The following is an 18,406-nucleotide window of genomic DNA, read 5'->3' as shown; positions in this document are numbered from 1 at the left end:
AGGACTGGAGGTTGAGTGTTTAAGATGCCTCAGGATCCTGACACCATTTGTTGCACCATTGGACGCGTATGAGCTGCATTCTGTGCCGGGAGGCCACCCCTGGCATTCTGGAATAGCCGTGGGAGTGAAAAAAGCTGCTGTTTGCTTCAGGTGCTTTGGATTATGAGACTGGCAAGGACCTGCCATCCAGCTGGAGGCAGATCCAGGTACTATGTGAAGCGAGCAGGATGGCATGACTTTGTTGAGGGAGTGAAGGTACATACTTCAGTTACAGACTATTTTGTTCAATCCTCCAATTTTCCCTCCCTCCCCCACCCCTCCAGTAAATGTTACCTGCTGGCTAAAGGCCATGGGCCTATGTATATGATCAGTACGCATGACTGTATGTTTGGTGTCAGAGTCCTTTGTCCTTTATCCAGCTGCAAATCTGCTCAGCTCCATGTGATGCAGCAAGCACAGGGATTTTCGGCTTTTGTTTCTACCGTTGACAAAATGTGAAAAAAAAATTTAAGGGAAAAATGCTCAGAAATGAGATCCTCATAAAACTAGAGCAGAGTTATTTACACAAGTTAAGTGAAAACCTGCAGCAGGATCTGTGAAAGATCTGACCTGGTCATCTGTCTAAAGGGGATGTTTACTCACATACCCCGATATGGTGATTGTGCAGTTTTCCATATAGCAAAGAAAATGGAAGAGGCTTTTGATTGTGATTTCTTACTGTGGTGCCAAAAATAGGTGCCCTTTGAGCTACCCCATTATTACTTTTCTCTAATTAAGAATTGGTAATGTAAAGTGTGGTATGTGGGACATGTACACAAAGTGCCCAGCTGCAAGACTGCACATGACCAAAGGATCTGCTTGTCTGTGCAAGTTTTTGTGAGCAAGGGACTCCCTTGGGTGATTGGCAGAGGTAAAAACCTAACGCATGCGAGAGAACTTGGAAGAATCGTGGTCTCCCTGTGCTTTTGGATCTTGACCTCCAATTTGGAGTCTCCAGCTAGATGCTTGCCTTTCTATTTTATGGTGACTGTTTGAACAGCATGTTTAGGTGGAAAATATGTTTGCTTCCCAGTGTTGAAGATACTAAGGGAAAATCTTGCACAACAGGATTAAAAAAAAGTTGGAAAAGTTAAAGTGTGTAATACTGTAATTAGGGCTGAGGGAGTATAAAAACTTAAAATTAGTTTAGCACATCAATTGACAGATGGGAAGTCATTTATGTAAATTTAGGGAAGTGGTAGTTGCATTCAGTTGATCTAATTTAAACACTATTTCTAATTATTTTTGGTATGTGTACAGAGGATTATAAGGATGGCCATTATTCTGACAGGAGGGCTCTTCATATTTAAATTTAAATCCACAAAAGAGTACCCTATTAAAATGTAAACATGCTGTGATAACAAGCACCTAATTATGCAGACAGGTTAGTCCAGCTACTCTGATGAACAGCTGTGTGCACATATTTCAGATAATGCTTTTTCTTACACCCTAAAAATCGCCGGCAGGGCCACTGAGAGGTCAAGAGGTGCCTGAACTGGGAGCTCCCTTGTAAGAAGGTTTGCTGATGCTGAGTGCAGATCTGAGAGCAGATGGGCTCTCGCAGGTTTCCACTGAAAGCAGGCCCTGGTGGCACCCAAAAGCACAGAGAGAAGATGACACAGTTAACAGTTCCCCCTCCTTACAGTCTGGTGCTGCTAATCCAAGTTAAAACTCCTAACAGCATCTTTGGAGAACCTTCCTCTTTACATCTTGACAGCTGTCTCCTTTTGCCAAGAGAAAGATCATGCAGGTTTACTAGGGAGCTGCCAAATGACAGCTTGACTTCACACCTGAAAAGCAAATGAATGAAGAGAGAAGGAAAGCCTCAGCCTGCCTCCAGCCTGGCACAAATGTGAAGAGCCCTGAGAGCGTGGGTGTGAGCAACCGCTGGAGCTGCAGCAGCAGCAGCAGCGACATGAGCAGAGTCCAAGCTGAAGCTACTGTAGAGGAGGGGCCGATTACCAAAGTGTGACAGTGTTATTCATCAGCTGCAGGCCTTAGGGTGAGGTGGAAGCCTGGCCATGGCTGATTCATGGAAGTGTGGGACAAGGCTTGGTGCTCCACACTGTAGAACAGCCCTTCGTGAGTTGATTTGGTTGGCTTTTCTTCCTAGAGCCTTTGCAGCAAAGGCTCAGATCGGCTCTCCAAAAAGATGCATTAGCATTCAGCAGGGGGACTGACAACCAGGATTTATTCTTTAACTACAGCAAAATCAGTATTTTTGGATGTATAACTCATGGTTTATAAACTTTGGAGGAAGAGGGCACCAAGAGCCATGCTGCATGACACTCACTTCCTCAGTCCTTGTCATTTTAGGGCAGGGAGTGCCAGTATCCATTGCAAAGAGCTGCAGGCAGCCTGACACCACGCTAGCACAGCCCTGCACAGGAGCGTGGCTGCTAGGTGACAGAGTATGAGTGCTCTTGAGTAGCCACCCCTCCTCCCACACACATTGTGGTTGGGGGTCTCTAGCAGAGAGTTTTGTGATTCTTAAGCCTTTTTTGTGAGATTAAGACTACTACAGCTGTAAAATATGAATTACCCTTGGCACTTCAACTGCCTGTAGAAAAATTAAAACACACAATCAAGTAGTTGAAGTTGTGAATTTTAGCCCACACTTAAAAATGGGTGAAAAATGCTTTGCACATGAGGGTTTTTAAAGCCGTATAATGAACCCTGTGCCTGACTCATCCTTCACATGGGAGAACTAAGCAAGCTAAGAGAAAATGTCTCCAGGCAGACATCGCTCAGGGCAGGGATTTATATCTTATTTTTCTTTTAAGGGAAGAAACTTAAAAGGACGGACCCAAAGACTACATGTTTTTTGCCTGAGCCCACCAGGTGTTTGTAATCTGTTTGTAATTCTAGAAGTCACCTGGAGGCCAGGCATATCTAGCTGGATGCCTTTGCAACAGCTTTCAAGGCATGAGAACAACAGTTCCTACGGTACTAGGTTGGTGTACAAGGACTGCAGCACTGGATCGTCTCTAGCTGGTGACTACAACAGAATTGTCTGTAACATGAAGGCTGGGAAAATACCAGGCTGTCGTGTCAGTATGAGTATGTAAGGGATGTCAAATAACCCAGGGCTGCACTACAGAGGCAGCAGTAGCTCTGTGGAGCCTCATGGGGACATGAGGTGAGTAATCACAGCTGCAGTTCATTTCAAAGAGACAGATGAGCTCCTCTAGAGAAAGCTGGGAGACACTTCTGCTGAGAGGGCTGATCACTTTTTTCTTCTGTGGGAGGGAGGCTACTTTTAGGTTCAGGTGAAGGAATTCAGTGGGGAAGTCTTCCACATTCCTCTAAGGTTGGGCATTTTCATCACAACTGTAGAGATACTGAGCAACTTGCCTGGGACTTAAAGGAAGTCAGCATTAAAGCCAGGAACTGACCAAACAGACCTCCTAACTCATGGCTTCAGTGTTCTGCTTCAGCCATGAGGCTGTCCTTACTCTGTTTCTGCTGACCCTTCATTATACGCTTTTCTCCGTTAAAGTTGAAAAGCTGACTACTTGGCGGCTGAGAATTTACCCTTCCTCTCGCCCCTGTACAATGGCAGCTTTTCAGACGGAATCTGCACAAAAGAAACATTTTGTTCTTCCTCTGCTGATCAGAAGAGCTGAGCAGCAGCTACATTAAAAGCATGAGGGTCTGACCCCAGCTCACATTGTATTCAAAGACAAAGCTTCCAGTGAGATCAGTAGATGTGGTGTTAGACCTATGCTCTGGAAACAGCGCTGCTAGCAAGCTGCCACTGAGTAAATTAATGCAAAATGATGAAAATAAAAAAGCCAAGACTTCCTAAAATGAAAACACACACTATTATTTGGTGTTGGCCCTTCGGAGTAACGCCGCAGCGGCCGGTGCCAGGTCTGGTGCCGGGGGGGAACCCCCAGGGCAACAGCTCGGTGCGACGCTCGCTGCCGCCTCCGGGGTGAGACTGCGGGGGGCGGGCCCCCACCTGCAAACGGCCATTAAAACAAAAACCCCAAACCCAACCAAAACAACGCAGGAGCCGCTCCTTCCAGCGCCTTTTCTTACGAGATGCTCGCGGCAAAGAAGGCGGGAGGGCCCCGGCCCCCCCCCAGCTGGCTCGCTCCGGCTCGGAGGCGCTGCCCAGGCCGGGCCCTCCCGGCAGACCCCGCTCCTCCCGGATATCGCCCGCCGCGCTCTGCCGGACCGGAAGTGGGCACAGGGGAGGCGGGGGGGGGTCTGGGGGGCGGGCGCATGCGCAGGAGGTGTTGCCCGGCCGCGCCCCGCCCCCGCCGCGGTGGGGGTCTGGCGCGCTCCCTGCCCGCGGCGCGAGGCCGGGCCCGGGCGGTGGGTAGCGCCGTGGGGTGGGGGGGGGGTGCGGCGCGAGCGCGCGCGCGGAGGGAGCAGGGGGCGGAGGGGTCGAGGAGGAGGGACGGACAGACGGACGGACGGACGGACGGGGTGAGAGGATGTGAAGATGGCGGAGCTGCAGATGCTGCTGGAGGAGGAGATCCCGGGGGGGCGCCGGGCCCTGTTCGACAGCTACACGAACCTCGAGCGGGTGGCCGAGTACTGCGAGACCAACTACATCCAGGTGCGGCGGGCGGGGCGGGGCGCGCGCAGCCTAACGGTCGCTGTCCTAGCCTAACGGTCGCTGTCCCCGCCTAACGGTCGCCGGCCCCGCGGCGGCCCCGGCGGCGCAGCGCTGAGGAGGCGGCGGCGGCGGTGGGGGGTGGGCATGGAGCAGCCCCGGCGGGGCAGGATCGTGTCCTCCCCCGCCGCTTGCTGTGGGGCTGCCTCCGCTGCCCGGTCCCGGGGTCGCCGGGCGCCCTCGGCCCGCCGTGGGGCGGGCGGGTGAGGGGAGCGGGGTCGTGGCACCTCCGTCCCTTTGGCGACGGGAGGGTGACAGGCGGGTGGCACTGGCTGCTGCAGCCTGGGGAGGAGGAAAGCTGGTTCACCTCCAGAATGAACTACCCCGGCGTGACGAGGTGTTTAAATATTTAATTGATTTCTAAATTAAATTCCTTCTACTTTGTGAGTGTGTTGAATATTTATTTCGGATTGTGTGTCCCTGTCGCTCCTTTTCGTTCCCTTCCCACCTTCCACTCTCCTTTGCTGACAGCACTGATATGATGTGATAAACCGAGGATATCTGACTCCTGTAAATATAGTATTTGTGCTTGTTAATTTAGAGCACCATGACATATGTTTTAATTGGGATATGCCTGTCGGTTTATATTTCCCTTCCCAAGCAGGGCTGCAGTATTCGGTACGATGGGCAGCTACCAAGTGGTAGGTGCAGGATGAAAGCATGATGTAGTAGAGATGATACAGAATTAAGGAGAAAGAGATCAAGCACAAGTTGCTACTGCAGCATGCAATTTTTGTGGTGACCGCTCTGAAGCCAGGTTGGTGTTAGGACTTTGTTTTTTTCCTTTCTTTCTCTTTTTCGTAGGAAGAGAAGCAAAATACAGTCAGTTTACTTTTGATAGTGATTGTAGGGCTAAATGAAAGAGTTCCCCCCAAAACAAACAAAAAAAAAAAGAAAAAAAAAACACCCCACCAAACCATTAGTTGTGGGTCATTCCTAAGAAGGGTCTGAGTGTGTAGGAAAGAAAGGAGGGGGACATGGGTTTGTGGTGTCAACGTTGAGAGAAGTACGAAGGGTCCCAGTTTTATTTTTGCTTTCAGTCCCCTAGGTGGAGAGTGCTTGTGTGTTTCTAGAGGGCAAGTAGGGATGAGATCTGTGGTGAGATTATTCTGTCAGCGAAAATGGGAAAGAATATTTAACTAGTGACAGAGAATACTTAAAATGTCCCTGTAAAAAAGCTCTGACTGTTTCTTTTGAATTGTTGAATGACCAACTGTCCTTTAGGGAGAAGACTTTGCATATTTTGGGTCATTTACAAAACATGTCAGTTACAGTGAAATTATATAGTTGTATTTTATTATGTAATAACTTTTCCTATGTTGAATTAGTGTGACTTACGTTCTTTAAGTGAAACATATTGAAATATTTTCTTACAGTCATAACCTGACATACATGTATTTAAATTTATGCTTCTTTGAAAACTGGGAAACTGATTTTTCTGGAATAGGGGAGAGGAGTCTTGGAAGGCAGAACCGGATAGGAAGAAGTGGATGTAGTTTGGGTTTTTTGTTCTTTCTCTGACTTTTTTTTGTGTTCCTCGTATAAACCAAAGTTTATAAAATCTGTATTGAACAGCTCCACTTTTATTGTTCTGATAAAAACTACAGAGGAGGACTCCATGCTGTTTTGTACAAATAGAGAATGAAAGAAGATGGTTATTCCCACAGGCAGCATACAGTCCGTAAGGACAGCCTAAGATAATAGGAGATGGATACAGGCAGATGGTGAGTGAAGGAAAAGAATGAGGTGCTCTTGGTCAGCCTGATGGATTCTGGCCACCACACAGCAATACCCCGAGTGTTGGCAATTTATCCAAGCATCGTGACAACAGAGAGCTCTAAGGGGGAGGTGAGAATGAAAGAATGGAATTGTGTTGTGAGTGTTGACTGTGAGGTGCAGTATGGGTCACAGCATGAACATGTTTAAATTTTAAACAAGTGGGGAATGGAGGACATCAGCCAGGCGATAGGCTCTGGCCTTTGGAATTGGCTGAGAGACCATAGAGTGGGATTATTGTAGAGAAGAGGTCCAGTGTGAGGGGATTCTGGATTTAGTGATGCGAGTGTCCTAGTAAGAAATGTCAGTGAACCCACCCCACCTTCACGGTGCCAGAGCTACATAAACTGCTGCACAGGATCTGTATACAAAGCTGATTTTTTCTTCTCTGCAAGAGTGGGAATAGGTAAATAGATGTAACTATTGGTTAGTTGGATATTGGTGATTTTGCTTCTAATAATTATTATTATTCCAAAACTATTATGTCAAATTAAGTCCAAATTATATTAAAAAACAGTAGCCTTGGATTTTGTGGTGAAGGTGGGCTTGCGATTGCTCAGAAGCGTATGGAAGAGTAATCGACCAGAAAGTCATGTAGTGAAGATGAACTAATTCTGCTGTAATCCTTCAGTGTTTCATTGTTCACAGAAGGTTTTGTTGTGGATATTCTTGAGATCTCCTAGAGGAGGCTCAGAACGTGACTGAGATCTGAACTTGATCTGCAGGATGATAGGCAGTGCGGTGATGGGGGCATTGAAGGAAGGCATTACGTTGGCCTGTATTTGTCAGTAGACAAGCCACTCCCTTTTCTTTTTGTGCCAGTTGGTGCTCCAAGGTTTTATTGTCAAGTACAGAAATCGTTTCAAAAGTCAGTGGAGGCATAGGTCAGTTTAATAGAGAATTTGAAGTTCAGTGCTAAGGTGAATGTGTTTTTTCTCTTTCCCCCTGTTAGCAACATCATAGCAGCTTCAAAATAATTGAACATGTAATCTCTTACATGTGGAAATTGCTAGTTCATAGTCGTAGAGTTGTGGTGACTGCAACTCATTTGACTTCTGCTTCTGAAATGAAAAATCCATTCTTTAAAATTTTGGCAGTGTTTATCCAAGTTATGATTGATATTTGGTGAGCTCCATTACTTTAGCAACAGGGAATGTTACATAAATTGTTACCCTTCCCTTGAGTCTGTGATACAGTAGTATAGCAGAGCACATCAGCTTAAAATTTTCTGGAAAATGATAGGAAATACAGCAAATAAATAATGGACCTGCAGCAATGAAAGACGAAAGGCTACTGTTTGGGCAAAAAACATTTTTTCATGCATTGTTCTTCACCTATGGTGGTGGTTCTTAAATTTTCCCACTGGGTAAATTGGTCTCCCAGCCCTTCAGCAAACCAGTTACTTAGTAATGTGATGTATTTTTTTAAGAGACACTACTCCGTTAAATAGGAAAATAAATTGATATAAGAAAAACTTAAAGTATAATTTTAGCTTGCATACTACAGCAATTAGTTTAATACATTTTCTGTGATGATTCTACTTTTAGGAATAATAATAATAATAATAATAATTCAGTTTTAAGCATAAATGCATGAATTGCTCACTTCAATCTGCTTGTGTTACTACAGAAATCAAATAACTTTTCTTACCAAAAAGGTCTTATTCTTCTAATAACTTGGAGAAATCATACAGTTATTTCTACATCATACCTCTTCTTCTAAAAGAGAAGGGGAAGATATGCATTTTTATTTAGGAGGATGTGGTATCTGACACAATGTCAATCACAGGTTAAATTTTCTACTCTCTGTTCAATGCTTTATGTACTAGTGCTGTGTCCTCTGTTATCAAGTTCAGTCTCAGTCTAAACTGTGCAACAGTAATTCTATAAAATTTGATTATCTGATGTACTTGATATTATAAAAAAACATATTTGCAGTCTGCATTGATTTGTCTGGGTCTTTCATAAAAAGCAGTTATACTGGACAGTGTGCCATGTTTACAAAATTTTCATATTCCTGCATTATTTTTGGTCGGGGTATCCTAAAGAAAATTTCTCGTTATGATTGTGTAAGTAACAAAACCAAGCAATTATGCGATTTGCATATCTTGTTACTGGTATAGTAACATAAATTCCAACACTATCTTGGCCTGTCCAGTTTCTTTGAGCTTGTCCTGTATAAGTCTATTCTGGAATAATCTTTTGTTTGTTTCTCATGATCATTGCTCTTTTAAAAAATCAGCTTTTCATTTTGTGCAGTGCATGGAGCTTTCTAGAGTAACTGAATGCTTGTGTCTGTTAACTCTTTGTTGAAAGAGTCAGAAAAAATTATCAGATGGCGGCATTTCTGCCAGTATCTATGAGGAACAGATTCGGGCTGGGGGGAAGTCCCACCACCAAAGTTAACATGCAGAATTAAGTGAAAAGCCAAGCCTCTGTGCCCTGCTCAGCTTTCAGCAGGAGCATAGGATTTTTGTATGCTGTGTTGTCCAGATTCTTCTAAAAGGCTCTGTATTTCTTAGTTTTTCAAGATTATTATGCTTCAGTTGTCAGCTCTAGAGACTGAAAAGGAAGACTGAGCTTCTGATTCTCCTCTCTTCATAGTCTTCAGGTTGCCATGACTGTATTGCATTCTATATACAGAAACAACCTTCTAGTGTTTGTGAGGGGAAGGATGGGAAGGGGATTTTTATTGCTGTTCTTAATATTCCATCCTTCTGGTTATTAGAAGTACCTGCTTTCAGCTCCTGCAGATAGCTTTGTTTAAATAAAGGTGAAAACTACTTATTTCCAGAAATTTTACTACAGTCCATAAATCGATCAGTTTCATAGTTGTTTTCCACATACCTGTTAATTTTACTTAGACCTTCTAAGCAAAAGCAAGCAGCTGTAGATTTGGAAGCATCTTCCAGTAGGTTAACAAGAGAATAAGGCATCTATTAGCATACTACTTTTAAATTACAGAGGTGGTGGTCCTTTACAAATAATAACTTAGTAGCTACAACTTTAGTAATGTGAAATTTCTGCTGAGTTGCTTGTAATGACCGGTACCCGTATATAACTTGTGTAAGTATATACGGAATTGCAGGTATTATGGTTTGTAAACAAGTTCAAGGAAGATCTCTATTGTCTTTACTGAAGGTGAGACATGTATCACCTTAACAAAGGCAACTGAGTTAGATTTGTAACATTTATTTAGCCATTAGAAATGTGAGTATCGGAGGAAGGTTATTTTCAACCTTTCTGTTCCTTAAACTTGTTTCTTTTATAATCTAGCTTTGGTGAAGAGGTGATTAAACTTAGCATTGATGGAACACTTGTTCTGCAGGCATGAAAGTGGATATTGATTAGCTCCAGCGAATATTATTCCAGAACTTCAGGAAGATGCTGACAAGTTGAAACTCTTTAAAAATACTAGGAAACTAGTAAAACAACAATAATGGATATATGGACAATATGCTGTAGTGTCTTACTCCTAAGTGCAGTGAATGGATACATAGGTATATCTGGCCCACCAGGCTATGGTAGGACTTCATAAAAACCATGTGATAAAATTGAAATACTACACTGTGGTGGGTTAACCTTGACTGTCTGCCAGGTACTCATCAAGCAGCTCTCTCGGTCTCCATCCTCAGCAGAACAACAGGAGAAAGTAAGAAAAAAAAAAAAGCTTATGAGTTGAGATAAGGGCAGGGAGATTGCTCACCAATTACCATCATGGGCAAAACAGACTAAAAACACCTTCCCCCCCACCTCTCCCTTCTTCCCAGGCTCAACTTCACTCCTTCATTCCCAACTCTTCTACCTCCCCCTCCTGAGTAGTGCAGGGGGTTGGGGAATGGGGATTGCAGTCAGTTCATAACAGTTTGTCTCTGCCACTCATTCCTCCTCACACTCTTCCCCTGGTCCAGCATAGGGTCCCTCCCACAGGATACAGTCCTTCACAAACTGCTCCAACACAGGTCCTTCCCACGGGCTGCAATTCTTCAAGAACTGCTCCAACATGGGTCCTTCCCAACTGGCTACAGTCCTGCAGGAACAGACTGCTCCAGTGTGGGTCTTCCACAGGCCATAGTTGCTGCTGGAAAACCTGCTCCTGCATGGACTCCTCTCCACAGGCTGTAGCTTCTTTCAGAGCATATCCTCCTGCTGCAGCATGGGGTCCTCCATGGCCTGCAAGTGGATATCTGCTCCAGTGTGGTCCTCCATCAGCTGCAGGGGGACAACCTGTGTCACCATGGTCTTCTCCATGGTCTGCAGGGGAATCTCTGCTCCAGCACCTGGAACACCTCCTCCCCCTCCTCCTTTTCTGACCTTGGTGTCTGCAGGGTTGTTTCTCTCACATTTTTCTCACTCCCCTCTCACAGCTGCTTTGCAGTGTTTTCTACCCTTTCTTAAATATGTTATCACAGAGGTGCCACCAGCATTGCTGACTGGCTCAGCTTTGGCCAGCAGTGGGTCTGTTTTGGAGCTGGCTAGAACTGGCTCTGTCTGACATGGGGGTAGCTCCTGATCTCTTCTCACAGAGGCCACCCCTGCAGCCACCCCTCTACCAAAACCTTGCCACGTAAACCCAACACATATGCCTGAGGCGATATTACTTCAGTACACTCTGTTTCCATTAGCGTTTACTTGTGTTTGTCATTATCGCTAAATCCCAACCATTAAGGGGAAACTAAACTTAGCGATTAATAAGACTGTATGCGGCCACTGTTCTTTTGATTTCAAGTAGTGATGCTTTCTGCAAATTTGAAGTAGCTGGCTAAGTAAGTGAAGGTCTTACTACTTTCTTCAGTGTCTTGCCTCTGGTGCTCTCTCATGTTCAGCCTGCAAGTGGTTTCACAACCCTCTTTTCTCCATGTTCCCTTAAGATGGAAGGTGGAAGTAACTGGATGGTGGACTCTGGTGCTACTATAAAGGAACCAGTAATAATGCTAATAATCTTTTTGGGTTCTGTACTTTTTCTTTTCCTCCTTCCCCCTTACTTACTGTATCACCAAGTACCTAAGTGTTAAGGACCTGATAATTTAAAGGAAGGTTGGCAGATACTGTTGCTTGAAGGAAAGTGTCAGATAGTCTGCCTTGCATTATGAGGATGTATGAAAAGAAAAATCTTCTGAAGTGACACCAAATGTTTTCAACATTTATGGCAAAATTAGAAAAAAGTACTTAAAGGATGTTGTTTATGTGTGTTTGATTCTAATTTTCTGAAATTCCGTGGTAGTAGTTCAGTCACAAAACATGCCCATCAGAGTTGTAACTATATTAAATGTTTGCATAAATTGTTACTATGCGTCTCTCTGTACTCAAGGTTTACAGTGAGCTTGTTAGTTTGGTAAGTTTAGTGAGGATAATCTAGGTATAGGACCATCTTGTCTGTTTCCTTTTAAGTGAGTCAGTGTAGCTGGTAAAGTTGTTGAAGTATTTATCACTCAACCAATCTACTTTTCCTTTACATTAGCTGTGCTGTGTTTTGGCAGGAAAGCTAATTTAATGCATTTAATAGTGTTACAAGTTCAACCTGGAGTTCAGGAAGAGCAGGTTTGATTCTCTATTGAGTGGATGTGGAAATAGCATGAGCCATTTTATTAGTGGTAACGGGAGTTGGTGGTGGTAATACTGTACGTATAGGTGTGAAAATAAAATTTGTAAATATGCAAGTTGCTAATATAAAGTAAGTGTTGTAACCCTAAGTGTTAGTTATAAGGGAACAACTAGAATGCCACTTCTATAATTTATTTTCAGATTGTGATTATTGAATAATATTGATCAAGAATTGTAATTCAGAGTAGCCAGCTTCTGTATCCTACAGTTAATAAGCTCTCTAAAATTTATTGTCTGTTGCTCATGTTTTACTTGCATTTGCAGTCATTAATCTTTGTGGCTTAGTGCTATAGGTTTTAAAGGCAGGAAGTGGTGCACCACTGTGGTGCACCATGAAAGACAAGAGCTTCTCCAGTCAGTGCTGTAAGCAAGTGAAATCTTACTCTGTTATGTTCAGCAGAATATTTTATTGGAGAAGAAAACATTGATTTAAGTATTATGTTGTGCAGCAAGTTTTCAGTAGAGTCTATGTCTAGAGTCTGCTGGCCCATTTTTCTTTGATTTTGTTTTCAAATATTACGTTTTCACACTTAATCATGCACCTGAAATTAACCTCTTGCTTAGTAATCAAAGTTCTGTAAATTTTGTTGGATACCCGTACCTGGAACTTTAGTTATTGGGCTACTCATACTTTATGAAGCAAAACTGCATGTCAGTAGATGAAGCATGTAATCCCAGCACACTGAATTTAGGTGCATTTCCTCTTTTCAGGGTTCTCACAGGTTAGGTTTGCAATTTTTTCTTGAAGTGAATGAACTAATATGTTCTTGAAAATGAGTTGTGCCTATTTCAGTGAGAAATCTTAATTTTCTGGTTCCTAGGTGCAACGAACAAGTTGCTCTGTCAAATTTATAGTGATATGCTCTGAACTATGGACTCTATATATGCTATTCACTTTTCCTGTAGCTTATTTCCCAGTAGATGTCATTGTAATATCTATTCTTAATGGTCTTTCAGTTTGAAATATAAGTGCTTGTTTTATTATTATTGGCTTAGTGTTACCATAGTGAAGTTGTTTTATGCTCAGTGAATTGCAGGATGAGGAACAAATATTACTTGGTTTGGGGTTTTGGTAGCCTATATGTGTGGGTTATGCACATAGCCAAAGACAGTTTTGTGCTGAACTCGTAAATTTAGTACTTCTTCTTAAAGTTAAAAACTCTTCTAGGTAAATGTGAATATTTGTATTAGGGTGTTTTCTAACTTTGTTGTGAATTTACTGCTTTAATATATATGAACTCTGTCAAAATTCTTGGGAATAACATTTTGCCTACTTTTGAGCTGGCTGCTGTTTTGTCAGTGTTGATTTATACTGTAGATCATATCAGGTTTTTAAAACTCTAATCTTAGAAGGTCAGATCATGGCTATTAAATTGCTATTTCACCTGATATTATTAAGAGATTTTAGGGAAGCCTGAGATGCTTTTGCTTGAAGATGCTTATTTCAACTTACATGCTATCATTATCAAAATGATTTTAATTCTGTTCAGTTTTCAAACTGATATTTACACGAACAAATAAATGAGCTTCAGAACTGTTTCCTATATTGTGAACTACTGTTCTTTTATGTTTTTATGACTATCTGTCATATTATGAATTCTGTTGGAAATAAATGATAAAACAAGTTGGTGATCCTGATTTTTAACGTTTTATGGGCAAACTATTGCAAGGTTGATAAACTTCATTAGAAAGCAGATATTAATTTCTGTTATTGGTGAATCTTTTTAGTAGAGGATTAGGATAAACCTTGCAAGAATTTCTGTGAGGTTTAGTTTTTAGTGTTAATATGAATAGGTTCACTGGCTCCAAGGATGGAGAAGAAAGTAGTTTAAATTTTGATTTTAGAGTTGAAGGAAATCTTTCTGCCATAGCTACATAGAATAAAAATTAGGAATTTTTTCTTTTGAGTGGCTATGAGAGGAAGGTTTGAAAAACATATTTACTTGCTTATCAGTGTTAAATATAAAGTTTCACTGATGGGATTGAGGGTTTCAGAAGACTGCCCCAGTCTTTCCAGCAGCGGAGGGCAGATAGCAATTTTCTCTTTGTCTGGTGCATTACCAGCTGGGTGGCTCTGGCAGTGGCTCTAAATTTTGTGCCGGGTGCAGGAATACTAAGAGGCATTCAGATTGAGATTTATGAAGGCCTGTCCTAACAAGCTTCTCCAGTGTTGAAGTGCTGAGATTGAATGGGCTGCCTGCTGGACCATCCTGAAAAATATTGTTTTTTGTAGATCTGAAAACTTGCATTTAAAATTGCTAAGTGCATAAATTCTTCCTGTTACCCACCTAGAAACCTTTGGAATGTAAGGTGGCTAGAAACTAAAGCAGTGCCTGCCAAAAGCTGCAAATATTAAGCTTTGCTGCTGTTTAGGGGCAAGATTGCTGAGCTGATCTAACATCTTTCTGCTTCTAGTTCTACCTACATCCTTGTCCTGGGTCTGGTCCTTATCTGATCATTTGTGAGCCAGTTCAGTTAGCTAAACCAACAGAAAACTAACTAGGACAAGAAAAGCATCGTTGTCTTTGCTCAGTGATGAAGTGAGGGACGAGAGGGGAATGAAGTAGGGAAGGAGTGGGACCATCCCTGCTGAGGGCAGTGAGCTGGTAGATTGACTGTTCTAAGATAAAAGAGAAGTTCTTCAAGATATCAGGCATCAAACTTGGTTTTTTCAAGCTTTTGTGCAGCAGCAGTGCTGCTGTTTGGGCCTGAAGGCTAGTAGTGAAAATATCAGGTGTTGCTCCTGCCCCCAGTGAAAACTCTGAGCTGTAGGGGCTGACACTTGTTAAACATAAAGGTTATCTGTCATGACTCTTTCAGGTAGTATGTGACTTTTGAAAGCAGAATTAGTGCTTGTCTTTCTGTATAGTCTGTCTCATAGAACAATCAAAGTCTGTTCTTGGTACTGCTGTTCTTAGCATACAGGGATATATAAACATAGCTGAAACAGTATTTTTGAGTCTGATCTCTTTTCAAAGAGAAAATTTTAGTCTGTTTAACAATCAAAATATACAAAGCCATTTATTAGTGAGTAGTCTAGTATGAATTCAAAGCACACTAATTTGTCTTGATTTGCTTTAATAATAATTATTAAGTAGTATGTGTTTACTGAATACACAGTGCAAATTCTCAAAATGATTTTGAAGAGTGTCCTTTTAAACTGTAAGTTTGAGAGGTGTTGAATATTGCAAAGTTTATAATTCAATCTGATTTTTTTACTAGGTGGTAAGTTTGTAAGTTGGCATGAGAAGTGAAGCTTGTTTATATCTTTATATGTGAGGCAGAATGTTTGCTGAGGAGTGCAAAAATTTGTTGTCTACCTGCTTTTTTTATTGGGTAAAAAACACAGGTCTGCTGCAGCTTTTGGGGAATGTAAATATATTAAATATCCCAAATTAAATGGCTATCTTGAATCAGTTACCATACATTTATCTGTCTGGAGGGTGTATGTAGGGGGACAAACACAAAGTATTTAGCCAAAAGGAGAAAAAAACCTCTTGTATAATAGGATACTAAAGATACCATGCCATTATGGAAAGTTTACAGTAATTTTCACTATTCGTAAATGTATCTAAAAGGAGAAATAGTAAAAACAAAAGCCAACCTCTTATCCCCCACACTGCTAACAGCAAAATAGGAGGCTAAGATGGATGACAGATGTCGGAGAGATTGAAAAATGCCCATATGAGCAGAATGTCGAAAAAGGGGCTGTTATTTTTGACAGGGAAATAATAAATTATAAGAATATGCAAATAATGTTGTGAAGAATATGAACTACATCTACTGGTTTTCCACTTTTCTTGGGTGAAGTACGTGGATACTAAATTTAGTTTGATAGGTAATGCTACTTAACATAATGTGTGGAATTATTGCTATGGGTTAAGGCTCAGGATTTAATGGTATTCTAAAAAAGGCTAAACATTTTAAATAAATAATGAGAATATAAGCAGTTTTATCTTTTTCTTTTGTATGTTTTTGCCTTGCATTTGTACTGAATTTGTCCATGAGGGAATTTTATGCCCATTATATGAAGTGTTTTGTATTGTCCACTGTAATCCATTTCACTGGATTGTTGGGGATATTGCTTCTATTTAATATCATATTTTCTTTATCCTGAATACCATATGTCCTGTATTCTTTGAATGTTTACTGCACAAATTGGTCTTGGTTTGGCCTTCCAAGGAGAGGGAATTAATGTGTCAAGTTGCTCATGTCAATTAAGTAAGATGTAGATAAATTTCATTTGTGGGAAAGAGGACTAAATATTTTTATGTGGTGGAGTATATACATGAGTGCTGAAATGGTGCTAGTGAAATTAATTGGGTTTTCCCACCATGGCTAATAACTAGAGAGCTGGGAGTGAATGGAGTTGTAGAGAAGCATAAAACTGTGACATTACATTTATTTGTTATTTATGATAAATCAGTGTGCAGTGTTTTCTGACATACTTCCCAGTTTTCTCACTTTATGCAGCTGTTGGTCATCTCAGAAATTATCTTCAAACATTTAGGCCTGTTTGTCTTCATGTCCTTAGGGAAATGATGCCCATGGAGTGACTCCCAGAAGGGGCAGAGTGATTGAGCATGCAGAAGCTCTGAGGAGCAAACTCTGGATGAGAGAGTAGTGTGTAGTCAGCCTAAACTAGTGAGGATGTTGTTTTTGCAGCCTTTTTTGTCAAGTTCTCAATGCATTGTCGTGAGAGCAGCCCTTTCCTAAAAAAAAAAAGGAATAAATTCTTTCTGGCTGTATGTGCATCTGTATAAATCGATCAGTTTGAATAATAGAAGGTAAAAAGTTATCTGTAGACTCTGAATCTCTGCTGTTGTTGTCTGGTGGTGATAATAGTTAATTTAAATAATCTTCAAATTGAGGATGCTTCTATAACCACTTGATGAGATGAGTTAATAGAACTATTGTAAATCATTACCATGTTGTGATCTGCTTAACACTTAAATTTTAGATTTTTTTTAAATATATACACAATCTTTACATTTATTTTAGTCAATAATTTGATATATAATACAAATACAGTAGGGTGAATCCAGTTTCGATGACTGGAGCAAGAGGAAGGGATAAAGGTCTAATTTTTGTTTTTCTCATTTGTATACATAAGTCCATAATAATGTATACCAAATGCAGAGATCCTTGAAAACAAAAATTTTCACTGTAATGAGCCTGTTGTAAACATTTGTAGCATATTAAGATCCCTCATTTAAGTAAGGTTTATAAATTGTATGTATTATGCAAGACAGGCTTTTATGAATTGTCTCACTTGATCAACAGATGGATAATTAATGTAGAGGTATAAATTATTTAACCATTTATACATATATAAAAAAAGAGATTTTTCATGAAATGAACAAGTGAGGAATACAGTGCCAGTAATCAACTTGTCCTCTGGGAGGTCTGTACTTAAAAGTACTATAAAGAGAAGGAGATTTTGCCTTTGCTTATTTTCTGATGATGAACAAAGGTTAATATTTTCCTTGTATTTCACCTTCCATGACCTTTCCTTACCTTTTTTTAGTTGTATCTTGTGTTAAGGATCCAGAGAAGAATGAGAGATTTCTTTGCCCTGCTGAAGGTTCAAAGTATTACATTGTACTAAATTTAGCTTCTTTTAGAAGCAGCATGCTCAACGTTTTAATATTCAGTCTATAATCTCAATCAGATTTTCTGTGTGACATGATATCTTAAAAATGAAAAACATACTTAAGGAAAGTCTTTTTTTTTAGTTTTAAATTAATTATACAAAAAACCCCCAAACCAAACTCTAAAACCAAGCAGCATTTTCTTCCATTTTCTGTGCCACCCTTGAGGTTGAGTAATGATACTGACAACAGTAGGAGTTTCTGTGGACCTGTCTTTTTCCATAAGCAGTGTGATGTGTTTTATCATTTGAGGAAGAAAGGTGTTCTGGAGATGAAGCACCAATTTTAGATCTGAAGTTCAGTTTGGGGGTCTACTGCGGAGTTACTATATGGATACGACTTCAATTCCCCTTCTGATAAAGGAGACCAAAAATGCATTGGGTTTTTTTTGAGGGAGAGAAATGATAGTCTTCCTGTGGTATTTTTTGAACTGATTTGACCTTAGTTTTCAGGCCTCTTGGCATTACCCCGTGGTAAATGCTATATTTAATGAAACTCCAAGAGCAGCTCTGAAAGGCCAAAATTCTGAAAATGATATTTGTTGTTTAGGTTCTGTTGGAGATGGAGATGTTAAGCTGTGGAGATTGAAATGCAAGGATTATTCAGATTTTTTTTGTTTTGTATGTATTGTGTTAGTTTGTGAAACTGCCTTTTTTTAAATATTTTTTTTTTGGCTAAACAAATAGATGCCATTCTTTTCATTACATGCC

The 18,406-nt window shown here is 41.1% G+C and overlaps 1 protein-coding gene across 5 annotated transcripts in view; it reads left to right on the top strand.

Annotated features, from left to right (window-relative positions):
- The first annotated feature begins 4,431 nt into the window (after nucleotides 1–4,431).
- The window catches only part of ABI2 (abl interactor 2), a 69,147-nt gene continuing 55,172 nt past the window's right edge, over nucleotides 4,432–18,406 (top strand). For 4 of the 5 annotated variants that reach the window (XR_012777026.1, XR_012777025.1, XR_012777024.1 and 1 more), the window contains exon 1: nucleotides 4,433–4,609. Coding sequence is in view for 1 of the 5 variants with exons in the window: in XM_075511463.1 (XP_075367578.1) it covers nucleotides 4,493–4,609 (117 nt within the window). In the remaining 4 variants the exon portion in view is untranslated. Of the gene's footprint in view, nucleotides 4,610–18,406 lie in introns of all 5 variants that reach the window. The other variant, XR_012777027.1, reaches the window with a different exon arrangement.

This window comes from Mycteria americana, chromosome 9 (assembly GCF_035582795.1).
Source record: "Mycteria americana isolate JAX WOST 10 ecotype Jacksonville Zoo and Gardens chromosome 9, USCA_MyAme_1.0, whole genome shotgun sequence".
Lineage (NCBI taxonomy): Eukaryota > Metazoa > Chordata > Aves > Ciconiiformes > Ciconiidae > Mycteria > Mycteria americana.
This window is presented reverse-complemented; position numbering and strand designations above follow the sequence as displayed.